The sequence below is a fragment of the Onychomys torridus genome, chromosome 1, assembly GCF_903995425.1.
Source record: "Onychomys torridus chromosome 1, mOncTor1.1, whole genome shotgun sequence".
Classification (NCBI taxonomy): Eukaryota; Metazoa; Chordata; class Mammalia; order Rodentia; family Cricetidae; genus Onychomys; species Onychomys torridus.
In genome coordinates, this window is record NC_050443.1 from 165,747,622 (window position 1) to 165,770,494 (window position 22,873).

A 22,873-nucleotide genomic window follows, 5' to 3' on the forward strand; every position below is an offset into this window, starting at 1 on the left:
AACTTCTCAAGTCAGAGAAAGTTTTAGTATTGTTCTCAGCTCCCTGCCTTTGCCCAAGACACTGTACTGAACAGGGGGGTCACAACCTGTGCCCCAAGCCACATCCGGCAGCCAGTCCTCAACTAAAACCGGAAAGCAGAGAAAGATTTAGCCAATGTGGTCCCATTGGGAAGAGGGACAAACAGATCCAGCCCCTACCCTCAACCCCCAAGTCCATCTTCTGGGGTCCTAAAGTAATATTAAAGTTTGAACAGAGGGCCCAGGATATGCACGTCTAAGTAGGTGTGACTCCCGAGTTCAAAAACAACTTTTCACTTTCCCTTGGAGCTCAGGCAGCAGCACCTCCATAGCTGGCCCTCCCTCCCTCCCTCCCTCCCTTCCTCCCTTCCTCCCTTCCTCCCTCCCTCCCTCCCTCCCTCTTTTGGCTTTCATTTCTCTTCTGCTTTGCCTATAGCCCAAGATTAGGCCTGTGATGTCTGGCTGTCATCTACCTCTGGGCCTTAGGTCCACCTCCACCTTTCTACCCAGGCTTCTCAGGAGACAGAAGTGGGCTTATTCCCAGAAGGATCCAGAACCTCTCCAGCCACTGTCTATAAATCCCAGACAGGACCCTTCTCTTCACACACACTCCAGGGGAACTAGTCTCTTCTATACAGAGTCCACATATTTATTCTGACTCGTAAAACACCTGATCTTCTCAGCTGCTTACTCTTTCGCCCCTCCTCCCGTGTGTGTATGTGTACAGAACTGAGTATATATACTGCACACTGCACAGTAAGTTCATTTGCGGAGTGCAGAGGTGTGTATGCTAATGTGTGTAGCTGTTAAGAGCCCACAGATTTCTGATGCATGAATCATCAGTTGGGGTAAATGTTGGGAAGCCACTGCCCATAAATAAGAGACCAGTCCCTGACCAATCTGGTCAGCCCATGATCCCAGGCACCCCAGAGGCTGGTGTCCGGGACTGGGGCTCTGGTTGTCTTTCTCCTCAAACACCAGGACGTACCTCTCACAGGTATTTCTGGTTTCCTTGGAGTCTCTGAAATTTAAGGATGGAATGAGATGGGAGTAAAAGGCAGGAGACAGGACAAACGGGTGACTCAGAGACTCTATTTCCAAGGGTCACAGCCAGGTTTTACTGCGGACAGGCAGAGAGATCCATTCATGGTACAGATACTTTTAGGAATCCATCATGTACCTGCCCAGGGGGCTAGGACACCATGGAGAATGTGGCTGAGGAACTCTCCCCTCACCAAGCTTATTCTCTCATGGGAGAGGCAGAATCTGACAGAAAAAAAGCTGCTTTTAAAAGCCATGAAAAAAATGGGATAAACACATGGAAAATGACAGGGGATGCTTAGTTGGTCAGGGAAGAGCAGAGTATGAGCTATGCCTAAATACTCACGGTGGGTTCTATGGAGACTTGTAGGAAGAAACTTCCAGAAAAGGGTGGATGAGATGTCCAGGCCCCCACTCAAGTCTTCAGGGACTCTGGATCAGAGTTGCTGGAGTCAGATTGGAGAGTGAGGAATGACTCAGAGAAGCAGGAAGGTTGGTGGAGGTGGGATGGGGTTGACTGTTTTCCCCTAGGGAGAGAGAAATCCCAGATCCAAGTGGGAGAATGACTTTCCGGTTCCCTCCTGCAAAGACTCACGTGAACAGGACATTTACAGAAGCCCCCTTCCTCCAGGAAGCCACCTTAATCTACCGTAGGCCTCACGCACACACCCCCCCCCCCCCCCCCCCCCCCGCCCCAGCCTCTTTGTTTTCCAGCTGAATCAGTCAGTCAGTTTTCCAGATGAACCGATAACTCTCCCATGGTTTGTACCTGAGCATGGCTCCCCGTCAGCTTGGTTCTGGTCGTGTGGTTCTCTGGTCTTGAGCATGTAAAGGCCCAAAGTTAGGAAACGGGTCTGCCTGGGGTTCTGGTTGGGAACTCCTGATGAGCGAATGGTTTTGATCCACCATCCACTCACTTCTGGGCAATTTAACCTGTGCCCGGCGCTGTACCCGGTGCTAGGGAACCTCTTTCAGTGCTACTTCGCCACTCCCTGGCATCTGACACCCAGCGTTGTGGAGGTCCTGTTCCTCTTGTTTTCAAGTTCTATGTCCCAGGACAGGCATACACTCAAGCTCTGGAACCCCTATCTGTTCCTGATGTCACGTCCCGAGCGGTGCCGCACCGGGGGACCCTCCGCTCCCCCGACCCCCACGCCGTCTATAACTTGTGGCCAGCGGGAACGCGGCGCGCCCCGGGGCCACATCTGGCAGAGCGGGCGCGCGCGTGTCACTAAGACGCTCATTCACCGGCGCAGCTGTCGCCATAACAACCGGAGCCCCGGAGTCCTGGCGACGCTGGGGCGGAGGTTGGGGTGGCGGCGGCCTCGGGAGGGACCCGGCGGGAGCGGGGGCGGTCCACACGAGCTGGGCGCTGCAAGCTCACCCGCGGGCGGGAGGGCGCCACGCACGTCGCCACGGCCGTCCCCGCGGGCGGGGACCGAGCCCTCCGCCGAGCCTTGGAGCAGACGCGCGCTGAGCCCCGACTCTATGGCCCGCGGGGAGCGCGCCGCCGCTGCGCCGCCCACCCGCAGCCGGAACCCGAGCTCCAGAGCCAGGCAGAGTGCAGCGGCGCGCGCCGCGGGCCGGGGCCCAGGGGCCGGGCCGCCCCGGGCGCGGGGCATGGGAGCCCGATAGCCGGGTGGCGCGAGGATCCCCACAGCCGGCAGGATCCGCCGAGAGAAGACCGCCGAGCCCAGGGAGAACCGGAGACAGCGAACCGCCCGCCCCCGGCCGCAGCCCCGCCAGGGCCCTCCCCCGGAGGCGCGCACTCGCGCGCGCACACACTTGCACACCTTTCCTCGGCTCCTGCCCAACCTTGCCTGCCCCCCGCTGAAGCACCCCTGGGGTCCCGATGCCATGGGTAACAACTTCTCCAGTGTCTCCTCTCTGCAGCGAGGAAACCCGAATCGCGCGTCTCGGGGCCACCCCCAGAACCTCAAAGGTAAGCTTCGCCCCGGGGCTCAGCTGGAGGGCTGCGGCGCAGGTGGAGAGGTGGGCAGAGGTGCGGTCGGGGAGGACCGGCAGGTGCCACCTGTTGTGTACATTTGGACAGCGGGAGAGGCACTTCTGGCAGTGGAGGTGGCCTGGGGTAGCAGCTGATGGGTGCTGATGGTGGAAATGAGGGAGGATGGCGGTCGGTGGAGGTCTGCGCAGTTCTGCCTGTCTGCCCTGACAACGTCACTGGAGTCTCCTCCTGTGATGTTAGGCGTGAAGAGGTGGGAAAGGCATTTGCGGGGTGGATAGGGCAGTGTGGAGGGAAACCCAGGTTCTCCAGCTGAGCTTCGCAAGAGAGTCACCGTGGTCTTCTTTGTATCTGCCTTGGCCCGGGGAGATCCGGCTGGAGGCACTAGTTGCATTTCCAAGCAACTAAGGGCTCTAAGAGGGTCTTAGAGATCCAGGACTAAAAAGGCAGGAGCCGAGGGCGTGCTCCCAGGGTCTTCTGCAGCGCGCGGTCTTTTGCACCGACTGAATCAGCTTGGTTTTTTCAGTTCACCTAAAGACAAAGTATCTGGCCTGAACCCTAGAAAGAGGGGTAGGGAGCTTCGAAATGGATGTACCTTCACCAGGAATGTTTGCTATATCCCTCCATCCACCCAGCATCCTCTGGGGAGGCCCTAAGCCCTGCCCCAGGCCTCACAGCTTCCAACATGTCTCTGACCTTTGGAGGATGCTGCTAGGTTCTCCCAGGCACTTGAACCCAGCTAATCCTCTCCCGGAAAGCTGCTTTCCTGTCGTTATCAGAGCCAGTTGCACGTAGTTCTAGGGGCACAATGCTAGCTAAAAGACGCAGGGCTTCCCAAACAACAACACTTAAAACACATAACACAAAACAAACAAACAAAAACCCAAACCCCACTTCTCAGTCTCCTGAGATAAGACTAGGGTAGCAGTAGTGCCCTTTAGCCCAGAGCCTTGGTGTTTACAAAGGCTGTTCAGACATCTTTTCAGGAAGTGCAGAGGCTTCTCTGGATGGTCAGCAGAAGTAATCATATCCGTTTCATAGATGAGGGGACCTGGGGTTTGTTACAGAGCCAGTGAGAGTAAGAAACAGAGTCAGGCTTCGGGCCCTAAAGGAACTCTGTCTCCTGTCTTGCTAGGCAGTTAACCTCAAGATGGAGACGGGATGATAGACATATCACCATCCTACATTCTAACTCTGTCTTTCAGAATTTCACCTCCACTTTGTTCAGGAAAATCAGTGGGTCTTAGTGGATTTACGGAAATTAATATGGTGATACATGCATAGGCCCTCTTGGAGTCATGTTTACTGACCTGGTAATTCCTCATAGAAGAACTGATGTGAGGAAATGGAGGTGCAGGTGGCACTTGCATCATTAGGCTAGGATGCTCATGTTGGTATCATTTAGACTAGGAAAACAAGTGAGTGCTTAAGGCATCATGGTATCACCCCTTGGGGAAGGATTGTACTTTCAAAGACTGATGACTTGGGAGACTGCTTGCAGCATAAGAACTGTATTCCAAGCTATAAAGACTTCGTGATCCCTGCCCGCTTTGTGCTCCCCATTTTGTTAAAGAGCAGTTATGTGAATAAGAAGGAAAAACCAACAATCTCAAAACAAGAGTCAAAGGGAACATTTCTTAAGGGCTCTAGGTGATGAATCACATGCAATTTCCTTCCTTTTTATTTATATTTTCTTTTCACATTATTGTTTTTACGTTGGTTTCATACAGTATATGATGCATTCTGCTTACCCTCTCCCCCTCTTCTACTTTCCACCCACATATATGAGCCCTCCCTCTTCCCTACCTGTTCTTTTCCTAGGTTCATGATTTTTTATTTTGTTGTAGGGCCTGGTTTTTTTTTTTTTTTTTTTTTTTAATCCAGGGCCATCTGTGTACTCTGTGGGTTGGGGCTGTGCGTGGAGTTTGGTGGGGTTCCTAGTGGATGCACCCCTGAAGGCAGCAATTGTCCCTTTCCCTGGAGTGAGGGGTGGGGTCCTCTGAGCCCTTCCCCAGTCCGCAGCTGGCTGTTGATGGCCCATTTTTGTGCAGACCCAGTGCAGTCCTCTGCAGTTGTGGAGAGAGTTCATGATTGCAATGACTATGTACTTCCCAGAAGATGGCATTTCACAGTCCTTCCCATACTGAGTCTCTTACACTCTTCCTGCCTCTCTTCCTTAATGTTCCCTAAGCCTTGGAGGGAATGATACAAATGTCTTATTTGGGGCTGAGCATTCATCTGTCACTTATTCTCAGCACCTTGTGAAGCCGTTGTGGTAATATTTTATTTGTATGTTAATAAATAAAGTTTGTCTGGAGATCAAAGGAAATAGCAAGCCATTAAGTAAACATAGAAGTCAGGAAGCGGTAGCACACGCCCTTAATCCATTCACGTGGCAGGCAGGGTCTCTGTGTGTTCAAGGACACACTAGGGAACAGCCAAGTGTAGTGCCACACACCTTTAATCCCAGTACCAGCCATAGAGACCTGGAGGTCTGTACAGGCAGGCAGTAACAAGGAAGTGAGGAGTCCCAGGAACTGTACACCTTTTTACCTAACATCTAGGTTTATGGGGGGGATGTGAGCCAATGAGAGGACAGAACAGCAAGACAATAAAAGCCTGGGTAGACAGGAAAGTCGTGGCATTTGGAAGCTACAGAGCTGGTGAGGTAAGGTGGTTGGTGGCTCTCACTATTTCCCTGATCTCTAAGGCTTTCATGCCTATATTTGACTCCATGTTTTTTAGTTAATAAGAATGTTTAGAAATTCATCTACAAGCATCTTTGTGTCCATCACAGTTCACTGAAAAGAGAGATTTCTCTGATTAAGGTAAGGCTGAGCGTGGTAATTGTCTATGGGTATAAACATACATTTAGAAGGTAGTTTGACACTGTCTGTAGTTGGAGACCTTCTCTCCAGCCCCCACCAAGCCCTGTTAGTCCAACAACCCACTTATAAAATAAACACACAGACACATATTATTTAAACTGCTTGGCCATTAGCTCAGGCCTACCATTGTCTAGCTCTTACTCTTATATTTAGCCCATTTCTATTAATCTATACTTGGCCATGTGGCTCGTGGCTTACCAGTACCTTACATCTTTCTTGTCATGGCGGTGGCTGGCAGTGTCTCTTCACCCAGCCTTCCACTTCCCACAATTCTTCTCCTCCTTGTCCCGCCTACCCTATCCTTTCCTGTCTGGCTACTGGCCAATTAGTACTTTATTTATTTTAACTAATCAGAGCAACACATTTGACATACAGAACATCCCACAGCACTATGTCATTTTAGCTGAACAACAGGACCTCTAGGTACTGTAACAATGTGCTTTAGCAGGTGTTGAACAATACTAAGAACGGATTCCCTCCTGTGGAGTGGGTCTCGAATCAGAGCGTAAAGTTGTGGTTACTTCTGTAACAGTTGCGCCATGATTGCACAAAGTGGGCCTGTCTTGCCTCACAGTTTGGTATCATAGTTTAGAGGATTCACAGCTTGGTAGGACCGCTGATGCCCTATCTCCCCACAGCAGCTTGGCTAGTACTTTCAGCACTATGAAAGTTTGCCATGGGGAAGAGGACTCCACGTCAGTTCCAGCTTGATCTCTTTATTTCATGCAGCCAAGGTGTGTCTTCAGCAGCAGGGTCTTATCGTCTAGTCCTGGTGGACATCCAAGAGGACTGGCAAGAGCTAGTATTGTTTGGGGGCCTCTGGGGCTTCCCCGACCAGCTCCTAAGGAGTTATCCCATATGTGGCACCATTTTTGCCCATTTCTTCCCAGCCATGTAGGTTATCTCCCTTCCAACTTAAAGAAGTTTGGTTATAAGACTGGGGGCTTCCAATGGTGTTGCCATACCCCCTTTGTTTTAGTAGTTCCCCTACCTGCCCCCTTATCTCCACATGCCCCTGCCTCTTTCCCACATAAACCGCCCCACCTCTGCCATTTCCTTGCTCACTTTCATATTAACTAGATCTACTACCTGCCCTTTCTTAAGGAATCCCCTCCCAAAGGCCTCTTTCTAGATTCCTGGCCTCCACACCCACTCTACACTGAACACACAAACTTAGAGCTATTCAGTTATGACCTGCATATGAAGGAGAATTGTGCATTTATTTTCCTGTCGATGGGTTGCCACAGTATAATTTTTCCAGTTTCATCTATTTACCTGCAGAAGCCTTATTTTATAATTACAAATGAGCTGCCATGTGCTGGGGCTATAACAGTGATAGAGTGCTTGCCTAACTTGAGTGAAGGGCTGGATTCAGTTCTTGGTGCAGCTAAATAAATACATGAATAAATAGACTTTTGGTGTCAGCATGTGTAAAGACTGTTTCCAAGCACCAAGAAGAGATTGTTAATGAGGAAGGAATCTGTGGGCATCATCTGGATAAATTTCTTCCCTTGCAAATGAGAAGAAAAACAAAAAAGCAACTGATTTGTCCAAATTACTTAGCAGATCAGTTTGAGGGGCAAAGCTGAGCACTGTTTTCAAGGGCAGGAGTTTGCTGGGGGCTGGCAAATTGACCTTGTTCAGCACTCACAGCCTGCCCCTCTAAAAGAGACTGTTCTTTGCCTGCCTCCATGGAAGCCTGGAGGAGTCCCCAGGAACTGTACACCTTTTTACCTAACATCTAGGTTTATGGGGGGATGTGAGATCTCTGTGTCTTTGTCAGAAGGCAGGAGAAGATAGGAGAGGGGTCCCTGCTTTCCCGTACTCATTTACATATCTGCTAACACACACCTGATAGCCCAGCACTTGGGAGGCTGGGGACAGATGAGTGTGAGTTTGAAGCCTGGGCTAGTGAGACATTGTCAAAGAAGGAAGAAAGGAAGGATGGAAGGAAGGAAGGAAGGGAAGGGAGGAAGGGAGGGAGGGAGGAAGGATGGGAGGGAGGGAAGATGGAAGGGAGGAAGGATGGAAGGGAGGGAAGGATGGGAGGGAGGGAGGAAGGGAAGAAGGGAGGGAAGGATGGGAGAGAGGGAGGGAAGGAGGGAGGGAAGGAGGGAGGGAGGGAAGAATGGAAGGGAGGAAGGGAGGGAAGGAGGGAGGGAGGGAAGGAGGGAAGGAGGAGGAAGAGGGAGGGTTCTAATGGGAATGTCTGTGAATGCACATCCTTGGGTCTGCTAGCCTTCCACCTTAGCCTGACTTCTAGGTACTTGTTCCTATTTTCCTTCTCTAAGAAAGTGGTCACACTTGGGGGCTGGAAAGATGGCCCAGTGGTTAAGGGCACTTGCTGCTCTCTCAGAGGACCAGAGTTTGGTTCCTAGCACCTGTGTTGGACAGCTTACAATCACCTGTAACTTCAGCTCTAGGGATACGATTCAATATTTTGGCCTAGTTGGCACCCCTCCCCCCACATGTGAACACACACACACACACACACACACACCAGAACTAAATGAAAGCTATCATATTTATTCTGTGTTCACTACAAATTCCCTTCTACCCATGTCAACACGGCCATGGGCATCCCTTCTGGTAGATTAGTGGCCACCCAGAATTCTATTCTAATTGTGGTGGTGGTGACCCAGGACCGTGATTTCAGCTGCCCACCCAGTGTTCTGCACTCAGCCAGCATCCAGCTGTGATTTTAGCAGTGCCCATCTAGAAATTCGCTGGCGGTGGAGGAACAGAGTCTCTTTCTGTTGCAGCTCATTGGTTCCTTACTGATTTAATTAAGACAGCTGCTGGGACCTGTCATAACAGGGACCTATCAGATAGTTCCACCAGTCAGGCTGATGTGAAGTGGGCTCCATTTTTCCCTCCCGGGTAAGAGTTCAGTCTTTTCCTGGAGACATACGACTGATAATCTCTTTGGGTCTGAAGAGCATCTGTGGGAAGCCAGGTGTAGTTCTGGGCTGAGGACCGACTGAGTGCCTGAGGAATTGTGTGTTGAGATTAATACTCTTAGCATCACAGGCTGTCATGTGCTGATGCTCTTGGAAAGTCAAGATGGAGGGAGGTGTGGAGACACATGCTTGCCCAATTGGGTTGTTGACAACCCAGGTCTGTGTGCCAAGGTCAGAGATGGGAGGGACGTCAGGGAAAGTCTGGACTGGGCATGGGGAGTTGCAGGAAGTGAGTGACAAGGGATGCACCGGAATCCTATGGTGTGGACAGGGGAGAGGACAAGGCCTGGAGAAAGTGTGTGTGTGTGTGTGTGTGTGTGTGTGTGTGTGTGTGTGTGTGTATGTGTGTGTATTCTCAGGGAGAGATGCAGGGTGCCTGGGGAAGGGATTCATGCTTTTTACTGAAAAACACAGGGAATGAGATCTCCCTCCCCTACCAGCTCTTTCTGAGTGCTTCCTCATTCCCTGCTGAGTGTGGAGGAACAGACCATTGAGAAAGCTTTGGGAGAAGTTACTCAGCCAGTGGTGACCCATGGATGGAGAGTGGGTGAGCCACCTCCTACTTTCTAAAAAAGTCATTGCAATACAATTTACATGATGTGAAATTTACCATTCAATGCATGTAATTTAGTGGCATTTACTTCATTTACAGTATTGTACAGTGACTGCTTCTATCCAGTTCCAGAAGATTTTCATTGCCTCAAAAGGAAACCCTGTGACCATTAGGCAGCTACTCTTGTTGCCCTGACTCCCTGGCAACCACCAGTTCATTTCCTGTCTCTGTGAACTTGTCTATCATGGGCAGGTCATATAAATAGAATCATAATAACTGGTCTTTTTTGTTAGGCTTCTTTGACTTGACATGATATTTTTGAGCTTCATCCATGATGTAGTATGTCTCTCTCTCTCTCTTTTTTTTTGTAAACAAGTAATATTCCATTGTATGACTAAGCCACGTTATGGTCACATATTCATCAGTTGTTGGACATTTGAGTTGTTTCCAGCATTTGATTATTATGAGTAATTGTACTATGAACATTTCCATATAGGTTTTTAAAAAAATTAATATTGTATTATTTATATATGTATATGACTGTTTGACTGCATGTATGTATATTTACTGTGTGCATGCCAAGTGCCTGAGGAGGCCAGAGGAGGGTGTCAGAACTCCTGGAACTGGAGTTACAGTTGTGAGCCACCATGTGTATCCTGGGAACCAAACCTGGGTCCTCTGCAAGAGCAGGAAGTGTTCTGAATCACTGAGTCATCTCTCCAGCCTCTGAGTGTCTTTTTTTGCTTGAATTTTTATTTTCAGTTGTTTGGGGATGTAAGAACTGTCTGGCTTTAAAAATATAATACTTCTTGAATTGGTCACATCACTAAGTAGTGCTTAGGACAGTGGCGAGTCTCCCTCTCCCTCCCTCAGGCTCTAATGCTAGCTAGACACTTGGTGTTTCTGTCTCCTGGTGGCCGAGGGAGGAGCTCCTGACCCACCTAAGGAATCTTGATTCTGGGTCAGAGTGGAGAACTTCCTCGAGGATTTTTGACTTCCTCCCTGCCTCTGGGTGGAGGGTGGAAGGTGGGTTTCCCTGGCCCAGGTCCTAGCTAGCTTTGTGCCTTATATTCCTGCTGCTATTTCCCTGATCTGAGTCCTCACGCCAGATACTGTGATAGCTGCTTTCTTGTTGTTTGTTTGAGACAGGGTCTCATGTAGCTGAGGCTGGTTTCTACCTTGTTATGTAGCCGAGGCTGGTTTCCACTTGTTATGTAGCTGAGGCTGGCCATGAACTTCTGATCCTCCTGCCTTGCTGTGTTTTACTTGTTTGTTTTTTATATTTATTTATATTATATTTATTTGGGCGGGGAAATGAGAGAGAGAGAGAGACAGTGACAGAGAGAGAGACAGACAGAGAGAGAGAGAGAGAGAGAGAGAGAGAGAGAGAGAATGTGTGTCAGGTTTTATTCTATCATGTGGGTCCTGGGGATCCAATTTAGGTAGTCAGGCTTGGTGGCAAGTGTCTTTACCTGCTGAGCCATCTCACCAGCCCTCATATGTACTAAGAAAAGGTCTTATTCTGTAGCCCAGATTGGCCTATGAAGCCTAGGCTGCCTTCATACTCATGACAGTACTTCTGCCTCAGCCTCTTGAATCCTGGGATTACGGGCGTGCAGCTGCTGTTTTCTGCTTCTGTCCTGAGAGTGATTATACTGTTATCCTTAGTCCTCTGCCGTCCACAGTGGCTCCACAGCCACAATCAGATCACCAAAGCTTCCATTCTTCAGCGAACTCAGACATTTCCATGGCTGCCTGAGCTCCTTCCTTAGTTGCCATGACGTTGGCAGACTATGTGAGCTCATTCACCCCCACCCCACATGCAGCACAGAGGCCAGGGGTGCCTGGTGGCCTCCTTGGTCACCCTAGATGTCAGAGATGCTGTGATGAACAGCCACCTACCTCCCTTGTCAGTTTTCAGTTCAGCTTTACCTTTAAATTCTGTTTGCTAATTGCCATAGTAATATTTATGGTAGCAGCCATGTACTGGGTGGTGACTGTCTGCCAAGTACTTTCTATGTAGATTTTTCCATCAGTAAAAGAGGTTGAGAGAAGTTGAGTAACCTATCCTAGATCTGTTAGAAATGAATGGAGGGGCAGATGGGGTGTTTGCTGTCAAGCCTGATGACTTGATCCAGAAGCCACAGAGTGGAAGGAGAGAACTGACCCTGCACATTGTTTTCTGACCTTCACACCATGATGTGACATACCCTCCCATGGATAAATACATGTAATAATAAAAAAGATTATGGGCACAGTGGTGTACCCCTGTAATCCCAGCACTCAGGAGGCAGAAGCAGGCAGATCTCTGAGTTTGAGGCCAGCCTGGTCTACAGAGTGAGAACCCATCTTGGGGTTGAAGGTGGTTGGGGAAGAGATGCCTGGAGCTGGAACTCAAACCCAGGACCCTTAGATATTAGAGTTTTCTGTTGCTTGTCTTGGTGGCTCTTCTATTGCTGTGCAGACACCATGACCAAGGCGACTCTTACAAAAGAGAGCATTGAATTGGGGGCTTGCAGGGTTAGTCCATGATCATCATGGTGGAGAGCATGATGGCATAAAGGCAGACACTGGGACAGTAGCTGAGAGCTACATCCTGATCTGCAGTTGGTGGGGGTGGGGGAGGGAGAGAGGCTAAGACTGGGCCTGCCATGGGCTTTTGAAACCTCAAAGCCCACCCCTAGGGACAAACTTCCTTCAACAAGGCCACACTTGCTCCAACAAGGTCATACTCCCTAATCAGTCTTAGTGCCACACCATGGTAACTACACATTCAAATATCTGAGCCTGTGGGGGCCATTCCTATTTCAATCACCACACCACTGTAACCACTATCCTGTCTTAGGTTGGTTTTCTCTTCAGTTGTAGCAAAGAGACAAGGCAGAGCCCCGAGGGAGGAAAGTATAATAACTCTCTTGATGGTCCCTCCCTTTGTAAGCCAAAGTATATCTAAGATGACTCCCTAGTTCAGAATCCCCAACCTCCAGCCCCTCACAACTTCCTCAGTGACTTTGGTTCCCAGCAGCCATGTTGGGCAGCTCACAACTATCTATAACTCCAGTTCCAAGAGCTCTTTCCTTTTTTTTTTTTTTTAAGATTTATTTATTTATTATGTATACAGTGTCCTGCCTACATTTATGCTTGCCAGTCAGAAGAGGACACCAGATCTCATTATGGATGGTTGTGAGCCACCATGCGGTTTCTGGGAATTGAACTCAGGACCTCTGCCCAGGCAAGCAATACCAATACATAACAGAATACCACTGTCTGAAGCTTGGACAGCAGCGTGTCTCCCACACTGCTGAAGGCTGGCAGGCTACACCAGGGTAGGTTCTGGTCAGAACCCTTTTCTTGTCTTGTACACGTCTCCTTCTTATTGGGTCCTCAACTGGCCCTTCCTCAGTGTGCACACACATCTTTTTATAAGGCCACTGACCCACAGCCGGTAGCATAACTCTCATAGTTGGCACATCAAGACCAGCCATTGGCTTTACAGAGTCCAAGATAGAGGCAAGACAGGCAAAGGCAGGAACAGATGGAGGAAGGGGGGAGGGGATCAGGAATTGGGCACTGCAGAGCGGATGCCAGGGTTTGCCTTTGCCCTGGTGTGCAGCTGGCTGGGGCTGGTTCTAGTTAATCTGTGATTATCTCATTCCTGGACCTGCACACCCACAGGCTAGAGGCTGAGGGGCTGCTTCTCACTGAGCTGGTTGCTTTGGCAACCCTGGGCAGGATGCAAGTCTCCTTGGTAACATCTGGGAAACCTACTTCAGGGACAGAGGGACATGAGCTAGCCAACGGTCAGGTCTGGTGGCACAGACAGAGCTGGGCCAGACCATAGAGATGGGCAGGGCTGTGAGGAAGGTGGGGCTTTGGGGATAGGCTGGGTTGATCTTGGCCATTTCTCAGCCTGTCAGAGTCCAGAGGCCATGTGGTCCTGTGGGCCTGGCTTATCAGGCGTCATTGCCCAAATCCTGCTGGTTCGGAAATGAGCAGGTGCTGATACTTGTGGGGGGAGGCAGGGTAGTTTAAGAACAAAGGCTTACATAGGCATCTTTGAGGCAGGTAGGTGGCCTGGCTGTCTTTGTTCTAGCCACAGTTTTGGGGTGGTGGCGCTCTGGGCTTGGGCACAGGGCTTAGGTCAAAGATAGTTTCCTAGGATGCTCTGATGGGAGGGGGGAGTCCATTTAACAAACACATACTAGGCCCTAGCAGTGGCCAGCTTTTCTCTAGGACACAGTACTGTACAAAAATAGATGGGGGCTTGCCACCATGGAGCTAGTGGGAAGCAAACAGAAACCAAAATGATAAATGAACAGATGAAAATGAGTTGGAATATGATAATTGCTAATATTCTAAGAGCCTATGTGGCATGTCCTCTTACACCCTCATCCAACTGAACTATCTGAACTTTAAAAATGGTATTACGTTTAGTGTGTATGCACCCACACAGGAACACAGGCACGTGTGGGGTTCAGGCCACAACTTAGATGAGAGCTCTTGCCCTCTACCATACCAATCCTGGAGAATGAACTTGGATTGTTAAATTTGATAGCCAGTGTCTAGCTGCTGAGCCATCTCAGCCGTCCACTATTTTAACTCTGAATGATCATTGATTTGCACTATAGGAGTGACTTTAACCCTTTACAGATGGGTAAAGTCACATGGTTGGCTCTAGATAGAGGCCAGCAGGACTCTAAGATGTGTTTGATTTTAAGCTACCACTTTCAAAAGAGTAGAATGCAGTTGGGAAAGTGCTTACTTTGTGCTCAGAGCCCTGAGTTAATGTGTTGGTGTTTGCTTGTAACACAAGCTCTTAGATGATGCCAGAGGTAGGAGAATCAGGAATTCAAGGTTATTCTTGACTACATAGTGAATTCTAGGCTAGCCTGGACTACATGAGACCCTATGTCAACAAACAAACACAAAAGAACAACAGTAACAACAAAACTAGGTTTGGAATGGTGATATCTGCCTGTAATCTCTTCACCTGGGAGACTGAGACAGGAAGATCTTGAGTTTGGGGATATCCTGGGTTACAAAACAAGACACTGTTTAAAATTAAAAACAACAAACAAACAAACAAACAAACAAGCAAGTGAGCATCAACAAAACAAAATGGAAGACAGTTCTTTAGACAAAACTTTTTTAAAAATCTTGACTCTGATCTACAGAGCCCCTGGTGCGTGGCCCATAGACTGAAAGCCCCACCTGGTGCCCTGTGGCTGCCGTGGCCAAGTACTTGGCTCAAATCATCATGATGGGCATGCAGATGGAAGGCAGTCCTTGCTCAGACAGCTGCTGAGGCCAGGGGTGCGCCAGGCGCCAGTGTGTGGCTGCTTCCAATCTCTCTAACCTCAACCTGTAGGAGGCCCCGCAGATTCACAGCATCTCCAAGCTCAGTCCTGGGGAGGTCCAGAACAACTATGCACACCTGTATAAAGTATAAGTCTGTGGTGGCTTTCTCCTGGCGGTCAGAAGGGTGCCGAGATGGACCCAAGCCCAAGGACGTGGACAGAGAGGGCAGACTCCAAAAACGCCTGTTTGGTTCTCCCCACCATCCACTGCCTTGCAAGTTGTAGCTTGATAATAAATGTCTTTTTGACCTGATTTTTAAAACAATCTTTTGTATTTCAGGACAGTCTTAGATTTATAAATCACTGGGAAAGGGTTTAGGGAATTTCTGTAGTTCTGTTCTAGTTTTTTTTTTTTTTTTTTTTTTTCTGTTGCCGTACTAAACATCATGGCCCAAAGCAACCTGGGGAGGAAAAGGTTTATTTCATCTTACTGTCCACTCTCGAGGGGAGCCAAGGCAGGAACTTGAAGCAGAAACCACAGAGGAATGTTGTTACTGACTCTCTCTCCAGGCTCGCATTCAGCTACCGTTCTTACATACAGCTCAGGCCAGTCTGCCTAGAGATGGTATCCCTTTCAGTGAGTTGGACCCTCCAACATGAATTAACAATCAAGAGAACGCCTCCCAAACACGCCCACAGGTCAGTCTTATGGAGACAGTTCCTCAATTGAAGTTCCCTCTTCCCCAGATACCATGAAGGCCATACACCCAGTTTTCCTAATTCTTTTTCTCATGGTGCTGGTACTTGAATGAGGGTCTTCATGCATCCTAGGCAAGTGCTGTACCCCTCAACTACACCCCTGTCCCCAGTTACTCTGTTATTAGCATCTTCCATTAATGTTTGTAACAATGACAGTTCTGACACCATGTTATTAATATCTGTAGTAAATTAGATTTTCCTTGGTTTACCCTAGTATCTTTTCTTGGTATCAGGATCCTCATTTAGGATAGCACATTATATTTATGGTTAACACTGCACACACACACACACACACACACACACACACACACACACACACACACACACGCTAGTTGGGCATTTGGAGACTTGTTGGAATTTGTCGGAGGTTCCCCTCATGATTAGATTGTGGCTGTAGGCTTGGAGAGAAAGGCTCTAAAAGGTAGCGTGTCATTTTAGCATGTTACACCAGACTCTGGATGGCAGGGTTTAATGGCATCGCAACTGTAGAAACAAGACCTGCATGAGTGAGGGGCCTTCACTGGGACTTTCAGCCCAAGCCAGAGGAACACAGCCATGATCAAGAGGGATCCATGCAAACATAAGGTCAGCCTGGCTTACCGAACGGGTTCTAGGCTAGCTTGAACCACAAGGCAAGGCGCTGTCTTAAAAAAAAGCCTGAGGGCGTGTCTCAGTGGTGGAGTGCTTGCCTAGCATTTGTGGGGACCTAGGTTTGACTTCTAGTACCACAAAAAAAGCCAACAAAACAAGGCAGAAACCAGGTGGGGATGGGGAAGGGCCGCATTGCTGCTCACTGAACAGAAGTCAGCAGTGGTCTTTTATTGATTGCTCTGGGGTGTGCGCATTCGGTAATTGTCTACTGGTCACGGGCATGGTTTACAGATGTTTTCCTTCTTGTGCACAAGCACTTTCCCTTGAGGTTTTCAGGCCAATGGATAGTTGACTTACCCTAGGAGCTGCCGAGTTCCATGTTGTCTCGCATATTCTGTCCTCATAGTTTGGTTAGTGTCTTAATGAAACTGACAGACAATAGATATTAGAGTTGTTAAGAAAGCCCCAGGCTCAGTAGAAGAAACACCTGCCAATCTCAGTGGGCAGTAGACCAAGTAAATGCTGAATTATGACCTTGGGCAACGCTTGTTTAAAATGGTCACCGTGTCCATATGCAGAACTGAGTAGAGACTGGCTAGGCTTAAGGCAGCAGAGGAAACAGGAAGACTATGAAGACAGAGATGACAAGCCTTTATCCCATTCTGCTCCTTCACCAGCTGTGTATGTAGGCCCTAGTGAAGCCAGTGGTGGCAGCAAAATGGACTTAAGGGCAACTGTCATTACAACCCACACGAGGGATGCTTCACAGCTGAGCTTGTGGATCCTTTATAATGCATTGCTCATTTTCATGACCTCAAAATTAGTAACTAAAACTTTATTTTGACTTGTGTGTGTGTGTGTGAGTGCGCGCGCGCGCGCGCGCATAAATGGTTGCAGATACTGGCAGAGGCCAGAATAGGGAATTAGATCCCTTTTGAGTTGGAGTTACAGGCGGTTGTGAGCAGTCTGATGTAGGTGCTGGGAATCAAATTCCAGTCCTCTGCAAGAGCAACAAGCGTTCTTAACCTCTAAGCTGTCTCTCCAGCTCCCCACAATCAGTAATTTTAAATCAAATTTTGTTTTGAGATAGGGAGAGGGGGAGAGAGAGAGAGAGAGACAGATAGACAGACAGACAGATAGACAGACAGATAGACAGAGACACAGATAGAGATGTGTGTATTGAGATTGGTTATGAAGGGACTCTGAGACCTTACTGTACCCATCAGAATTCTCTAGAGGAAAATAAACTGATAGAATGAATATATATTATAAATGATGTTTATTAGCTTGGCTTGCAGGATTGGGCTGGGGGGTCCAGCAGTGGCCATCTTCATGTTGAAGAGGCTGAGAGCCTGGTAGCTTCTCAGCCCATGAATCTGCTGGATACCTCCGTAGACCCAATCTGGTGCTGAAGGCCTGGGTGATTCCTGGAGAGCTGCTGGTCTTGGGTCCCTTTTGGAAGGTCAGAGAAGCTGGGTTCTGATGTTAGCAAAGGATAGAGAAGGATGGAGGCCACAGCGGCAGCAATGGGATAGACAAGTTCACTAGTAAGAAGTGAAGAGAGGGCTGGGCGTTGGTGGCGCACACCTGTAATACCAGCACTCGGGAGGCAGAGGCAGGCGGATCTCTGTAATTTTCGAGGCCAGCCTGGGCTACCAAGTGAGTTCCAGGAAAGGTGCAAAACTACACAGAGAAACCCTGTCTCAAAAATTTAAAAAAAAAAAAAAAAAGTGAAGAGAGGCAGGTAGGGAGGTGGGAAGGCACTGCTCTGTGCTAGGACCTCCTTTATTTGGGCTGACACAAGAGGGTGCTACCTACTCTGGGGGAGGTCCTTCTCTCTTCACTTGACCCCTCCTTGAGATGTCTTCACAAACCCACCCTGAAGCATGTGTCTTGGTTGATTCCAGATCCAATCGAGCTGTCAACCCAAACTGACCATCACACTTATCAAAGGACATTACATGGGAGGTGGCTTTTCTTTGGGGACAATTCCTCTTCCTTTGTGGTTTCTATTGCCATCTTGAACTCCGCAAGTTCTTAGCTTGGTTTAGTCATTGGGCTCTGTAGTAACTTGTCAACAGAATGGGCTTGTGGCCTAATCTGGCGTTTTATGACGAGGTGGATCAAAGCATGCCTTTGAGGATAACCAGACTTTATTTTCTACTTCTCCTTGTGCTAGTTCCTACCGAGTTAGCACTCACCACACCTGCTTTCAGATCATTAACTGGTTCATCATTGTTGCCGTTGGCCTTGAGTGCCTGGCTCAACCACTGTCTGTCAGTTTCCCAGTTGAAAAGGTAAAGCTAACTCCCCTCCATGTTGTGCTCTTTGGAAGAGAGTCACCAGAGCAGCCACCATTAGGAGGTCATCCCTCTCCTTTCCTAGGCTGGCCTCAGTCTCTGGAGCTGGGAGGACAGGGCTGAGCCACTCTGCCTGATCCAGCTACTTCTTTACTCAACCAAGGCAGTTGAGTCTTCATGAAGACTCAGAGCAAATGATGGGGAGCGATTGTGGGTATTTGACTGGCCTTTGGGTCCAAGGGGCCTTCCTTAGGTAAGCGACCCAGTAAGAGCAGACTCTACTTCATGTTTCTAGAGGGAGCAATAAACATGCTGGACATGGTACTCTCCACGTGTCATCCTTGGTGCCTGCATATTAAATGCCACAGGTCATCCCACATGTCCTCGTTACATTCAGTTGGGAACACTGAGCTAGGTGTGAGGCATGCAGTGAAGGCCTAGGAAGAACTCAGGTTCCCTGCACTGAGCAAGGACCAAGCTCAGGACAGTTGGGAAATGCTGTTGACTGTAGAAGGACTGAGTCAGGACAAGGCATCCGGTGCTCCTGGCCAAGGAACTTTGCATAGAAAATCATTAAACATCCACTTCCTTGTCTCAGCTATCCCATAGTCTGTCTGTCCTTGCAGGTAACTCGCTGGCTCTGTGTGGAGAGGAAGGCAGGAGGAATGAGAGCCGCTTCTTCCTGGGATGAAGGAAGAGCAGGAGGGCTGTTATTGACTTACCTGGATGCCATGTTTTTAAAGCCCTGTTCCCCCTAGATGCCATCTGGACTACTCCAGAGGTCAGAGTAAGAACAGAAAATGGAGAGCCTTGCCAGGCCTGCCTGGCATCTGTTGAGAGGCTCCTTTGTTCCCTAGGAGATAGCCATTCCAGGGTGTCTCTAAGGGGCGTGGTATGCAGCGCTCCTGTGACAGAGGGAGGGCATTTGCTCCAGTCAGACAATGAAGCTGTGACAGGCCCTAGCTACGCAAAATGCCCAACGAAAGTTTCCTAGTGGGGGAAGATTTATTTCAGCTCCGTTTCTGAGGTTTCAGTCCACAGTCTGTCGGCGGAGGTGGAGCAGAGCAGCATGGCAGGTGCTTGAGGTACAGAGAGGAGCGGCTCACCCACAGTGGGCAGGAAGCAGAGAGTGTGAGAAGAAGGTTCTATAACCCACTTCCTCCAGCCAGAAGCCGCCTCCCAATAGTCCATTAGATGCCAATGGCTTGATTCATTGACAAAGTCTGAGTTCTCACGGTCTAGTCACCTCAGGGGAGCCACCAGCTGAGGACCAGGCCTTCGACATGTGAACCGTGAAGGACATTTCATTTCAAAACTGTAACAGATTCTACACACAAAACCTCATGAGATGCAGAGGCTGGGGCTGAGGGGACCGGCCAGGTCCCCAGGCTCTAGTGTGGATCTGAGGATGAAGGAGATGGTCAGGACAAACACAAGCACAGACGGTGTCATTCACATAATGTTTTCTAGCAGAGGGTAGCCCACCCGGAAGCCAAGGCTCAGCCTTCCCTGTCTCCTTAATTGAAAAATGAGAGGAAACCTGTTTAGGGAGATTGGGCTTCTTCATCAGAGCCCCAAGTTGAAGTTGTGTTAAAGAAATAAAACCAGGTGTGAGGGTACACACCTTTGATCCCAGCACTTGGGAGGTAGTGGCAGGTAGGTCTCTTGAGTTCGAGGCCAGCCTGGTCTACAGAGCAAATTCCAAGATAGCCAGGGCTACACAGAGAGTCCTCTCTCAAAAATAAAGTAAAATAAAAAAGAAACAAAATATAGTCAGGTGGCATATACTTGCATGTAGGAAGAGCATGTGTGTGAGGGTAGCCTGAGCTACATACTACATAGCAACATTCTCTGTGTGTGTGTGTGTGTGTGTCTCCCTCCCATCCCTCTCCCTCTTTCAAAAACAAAACAAAACAAAAACTCCAAACCCTAAGCTAAATAAAAATAGAACAAAACCAAAAAGAAACAAAACAGGAATAATTGGCTGGGTTGGGACTTGAAGAGTTTGCCCCTCAAAGCTTGTCCGGAGGGAGAGGCCGCCCTGGTGGTAAAGCTCAGTTCCTGAAGTCCCAGGTTCTGTTTTGGGGTAACAATGCCATTTTTTTTTTGCAGGCAAGATTGTAGGTTGGTGCTAGGGTGCTGGTGCCGGGTCTAAGTCCCATGCTGGGTGAGGACCCACTCCTGGGGTGCAGCTGTTCTCAGCAGTGTCCAGGATCATGGCTGCACTTGACCTTAGAGTTCTATGGCCCGACATCCATTTGAACTCAGGTTTTTAGCACTGGGGTGAAGCTACCTTTTGGGGCTTGGGGTCTGGTTAGCAGGCCTTGTGGGGAAGAGGAGAAGACTTCCTGGCCATGAGCAGATAAAGGGGCCCCTGGCGTCTCCACTCTTTGCTTGGATTGAAACCATAGCTCCACTTTCAGTCCCAGGTCTCTGGGTGTTGGCTTTGGCCAGGCTGCCTCACAAAGCACCGTCTACACTCACTTGAGCCCTCCAGTAGACACTCCCAGTGTGCTCTAAAGGCATTGATGGGTGTTGCTCCGTGAGCCAATCCAGATGACAGTACTTAGGTTGCTCCAGGCTCTACGGGCTTGGTCCAGTTAATGCCAGTTGGATCTTAACTTGTGCTGAATGGCCCCTGGGGAGAGGGGTGCTCGGTAAGCGGGATATGTTAAGCCTGGGTCTTGAGGGCTAGGTACGGTATAGCTCGGTATAGCTCAGAGGGCCATTCAAAGCCAAGCCAGGCTAGTTAGGTCAATAGCTTTGCTTCCTAGTGGTCAGTTACTCTGCCCGGTGGTGGATGAGAATGTTTTAAGCCATGATTGAAGGGGCCTGGCTGTCTTGGTGGTTGGGATGCAGAGGGGTTGACTTTTTGCCTTGGCCTACCTGGTACCTGAGTGAGAAAAACTGTGTCTACAAAGGCTTCGGCCTCACCTTCTGTCCCATGACCCCCTGTGTGGATTCCTCTCTCAGAGAGCTGAAGTTGTTGCTAAGAAAACATTCTGTTCCATATGTCCTGGACTGTCAGCTTTGGGAAGCCTCTTTTTCCTTTCTGGGTCTCGCTCCAGCTCCCCACAGGCGGGTCTAATGTGTGGTTCATGGGCTGCAGCTAAGGATCATAGTGAATGTGGCCCAAGACAGAACTGTAAATTACATAAAATGTATGAGTTTCCCGGCCCCCCCCCCCCCCCCGATTCCACCGTCTGAGCCACCATCACAGAGGCAGTACCCGTTCATTCGTTTGTTGGTGGCTTTGCTACCTCTGTCGCTCACTGCTGGTCACCATCCCCAGTGCCTGACACTCACAAGGGGCATTTGATGTGTTTTGAAGTGAGTGCGAGAATGGGTTGATCTAGGGAAATTCAAACTTGGGACTGCCCGTGTTGTGTGCATTTGTGGTCCCCCTCCCCCTCCTCCCCCTCCTCCCCCTCCTCCTCCCCTCCTTTCCCCCCTCCTCCTCCCCCCTTCTCTTCCCCCCTCCTCTTCCCCCTCCTCCCCCTCCTTCTCCCCCTCCTCTCCCTCCTCCTTCCTCCTCCTCCCCTCCTTCCCCCCCCTCTCTCCTCCTTCCTCCTCCTCCCCTCCTTTCCCCCTCCTCCCCCTCCTCCCCCCTTCTCCCCCTCCTCTTCCCCCCTCATCTTCCTCCTTCTCAGGGTCCTCTGTATGCTAGACAAGAGCTCTATGTCTGAGTTGCCCCCCTTGTGTCCCCACTTTGTTGCAATGACATTCCTGAATACCAGATCCTGGGACCGAGTGACTGACAGTACAGGTTCTTGCTGGTGCCAGACTGCGTGCCAGGTTCTGGGCACCAGTGCATGGCCCTGCCCTCATAGAGCTGATTGCTATAGATCACTGGGGTGGAGGTCAGAGGTTGGGGAAGAGGAGAGGGTAGACAGGCCAAGTGAAGGGAGGGAGGGCTTCCCAGAGTAAAAGTGTGTTTTATTTGTTTGAGACTGTTATGTAGCTGAGGCTGGCCTTATTCTTGCTGTGTAGCTGGGAGTGACCTTGAACGTCTGATCTTCCTGCCTTTGCCTGTATGTGATAGAATTAGAGATACATCTCCCTACCCTCAGTTCATGCAGTGCTGAGGACCAGCCCAGGGAAGCTTGTCACCGACTGAACCATACCGTCAGCCCCTTGTTTGGTCTTTTGGGAGAGTCTTAAGTAGCTTTGGCAGGCCTGGAATTCACTGTGTAGACCAGGCTGGTCTCTAACTTACAGTGTTCTCCTGCCTCTGCCTCCTGAGTGCTGGTGTTGCAGGGGCATGCCAGTAGGCCCAGATGAAGGATTTGTTTGAACAATGGTGAAGTTTGGTAGACACAGAAGGGCTTTGCCTTGGGATGGAGATGCCTATGACTGTGATCAGGCAAGTCTAACTGCAGTGTGGGGCCTGAATCAGAGGGTTCCAGAGCTGTGGGAACCATTGGTCCTCACTCTCATCTGTAAACAAGTGACTTTGGGCGGGCTACCTGCCTCCCTAGTGCTGGTGTATCCCTAGTGCTTGTA

The 22,873-nt window shown here is 49.5% G+C and overlaps 2 protein-coding genes across 3 annotated transcripts in view; one reads left to right on the forward strand and one right to left on the reverse strand.

The window, feature by feature from the left end:
- Nucleotides 1–871: 871 nt before the first annotated feature.
- Nucleotides 872–2,995, reverse strand: LOC118572354. 2 transcript variants are annotated; one of them, XM_036171936.1, is made up of 3 exons: nucleotides 1,829–2,995; nucleotides 1,406–1,586; nucleotides 872–1,039 (listed from the first exon to the last, which is right to left on the reverse strand). In XM_036171936.1, the coding sequence occupies exon 1, from the start codon at nucleotides 2,916–2,918 to the stop codon at nucleotides 2,304–2,306; it is 615 nt and encodes a 204-aa protein (XP_036027829.1). In that variant the 5' UTR covers nucleotides 2,919–2,995; the 3' UTR covers nucleotides 872–1,039; nucleotides 1,406–1,586; nucleotides 1,829–2,303. The 2 variants fall into 2 exon arrangements, with proteins under 2 accessions (XP_036027829.1, XP_036027819.1); XM_036171926.1 differs by having other exon boundaries at nucleotides 872–1,586.
- Neurl1 (neuralized E3 ubiquitin protein ligase 1) overlaps nucleotides 2,268–22,873 on the forward strand; it is an 81,439-nt gene continuing 60,833 nt past the window's right edge. Inside the window, exon 1 of the mRNA XM_036171904.1 lies at nucleotides 2,268–3,001. Coding sequence (XP_036027797.1) covers nucleotides 2,917–3,001 — 85 coding nt within the window. The 5' untranslated portion in view covers nucleotides 2,268–2,916. The remainder of the gene's footprint in view (nucleotides 3,002–22,873) is intronic.

Coding starts and splice junctions, on each gene's coding strand:
- LOC118572354 (XM_036171936.1), bottom strand. CDS start 2,918: ATGGCATCGGGACCCCAGGGGTGCTTCAGCGGGGGGCAGGCAAGGTTG.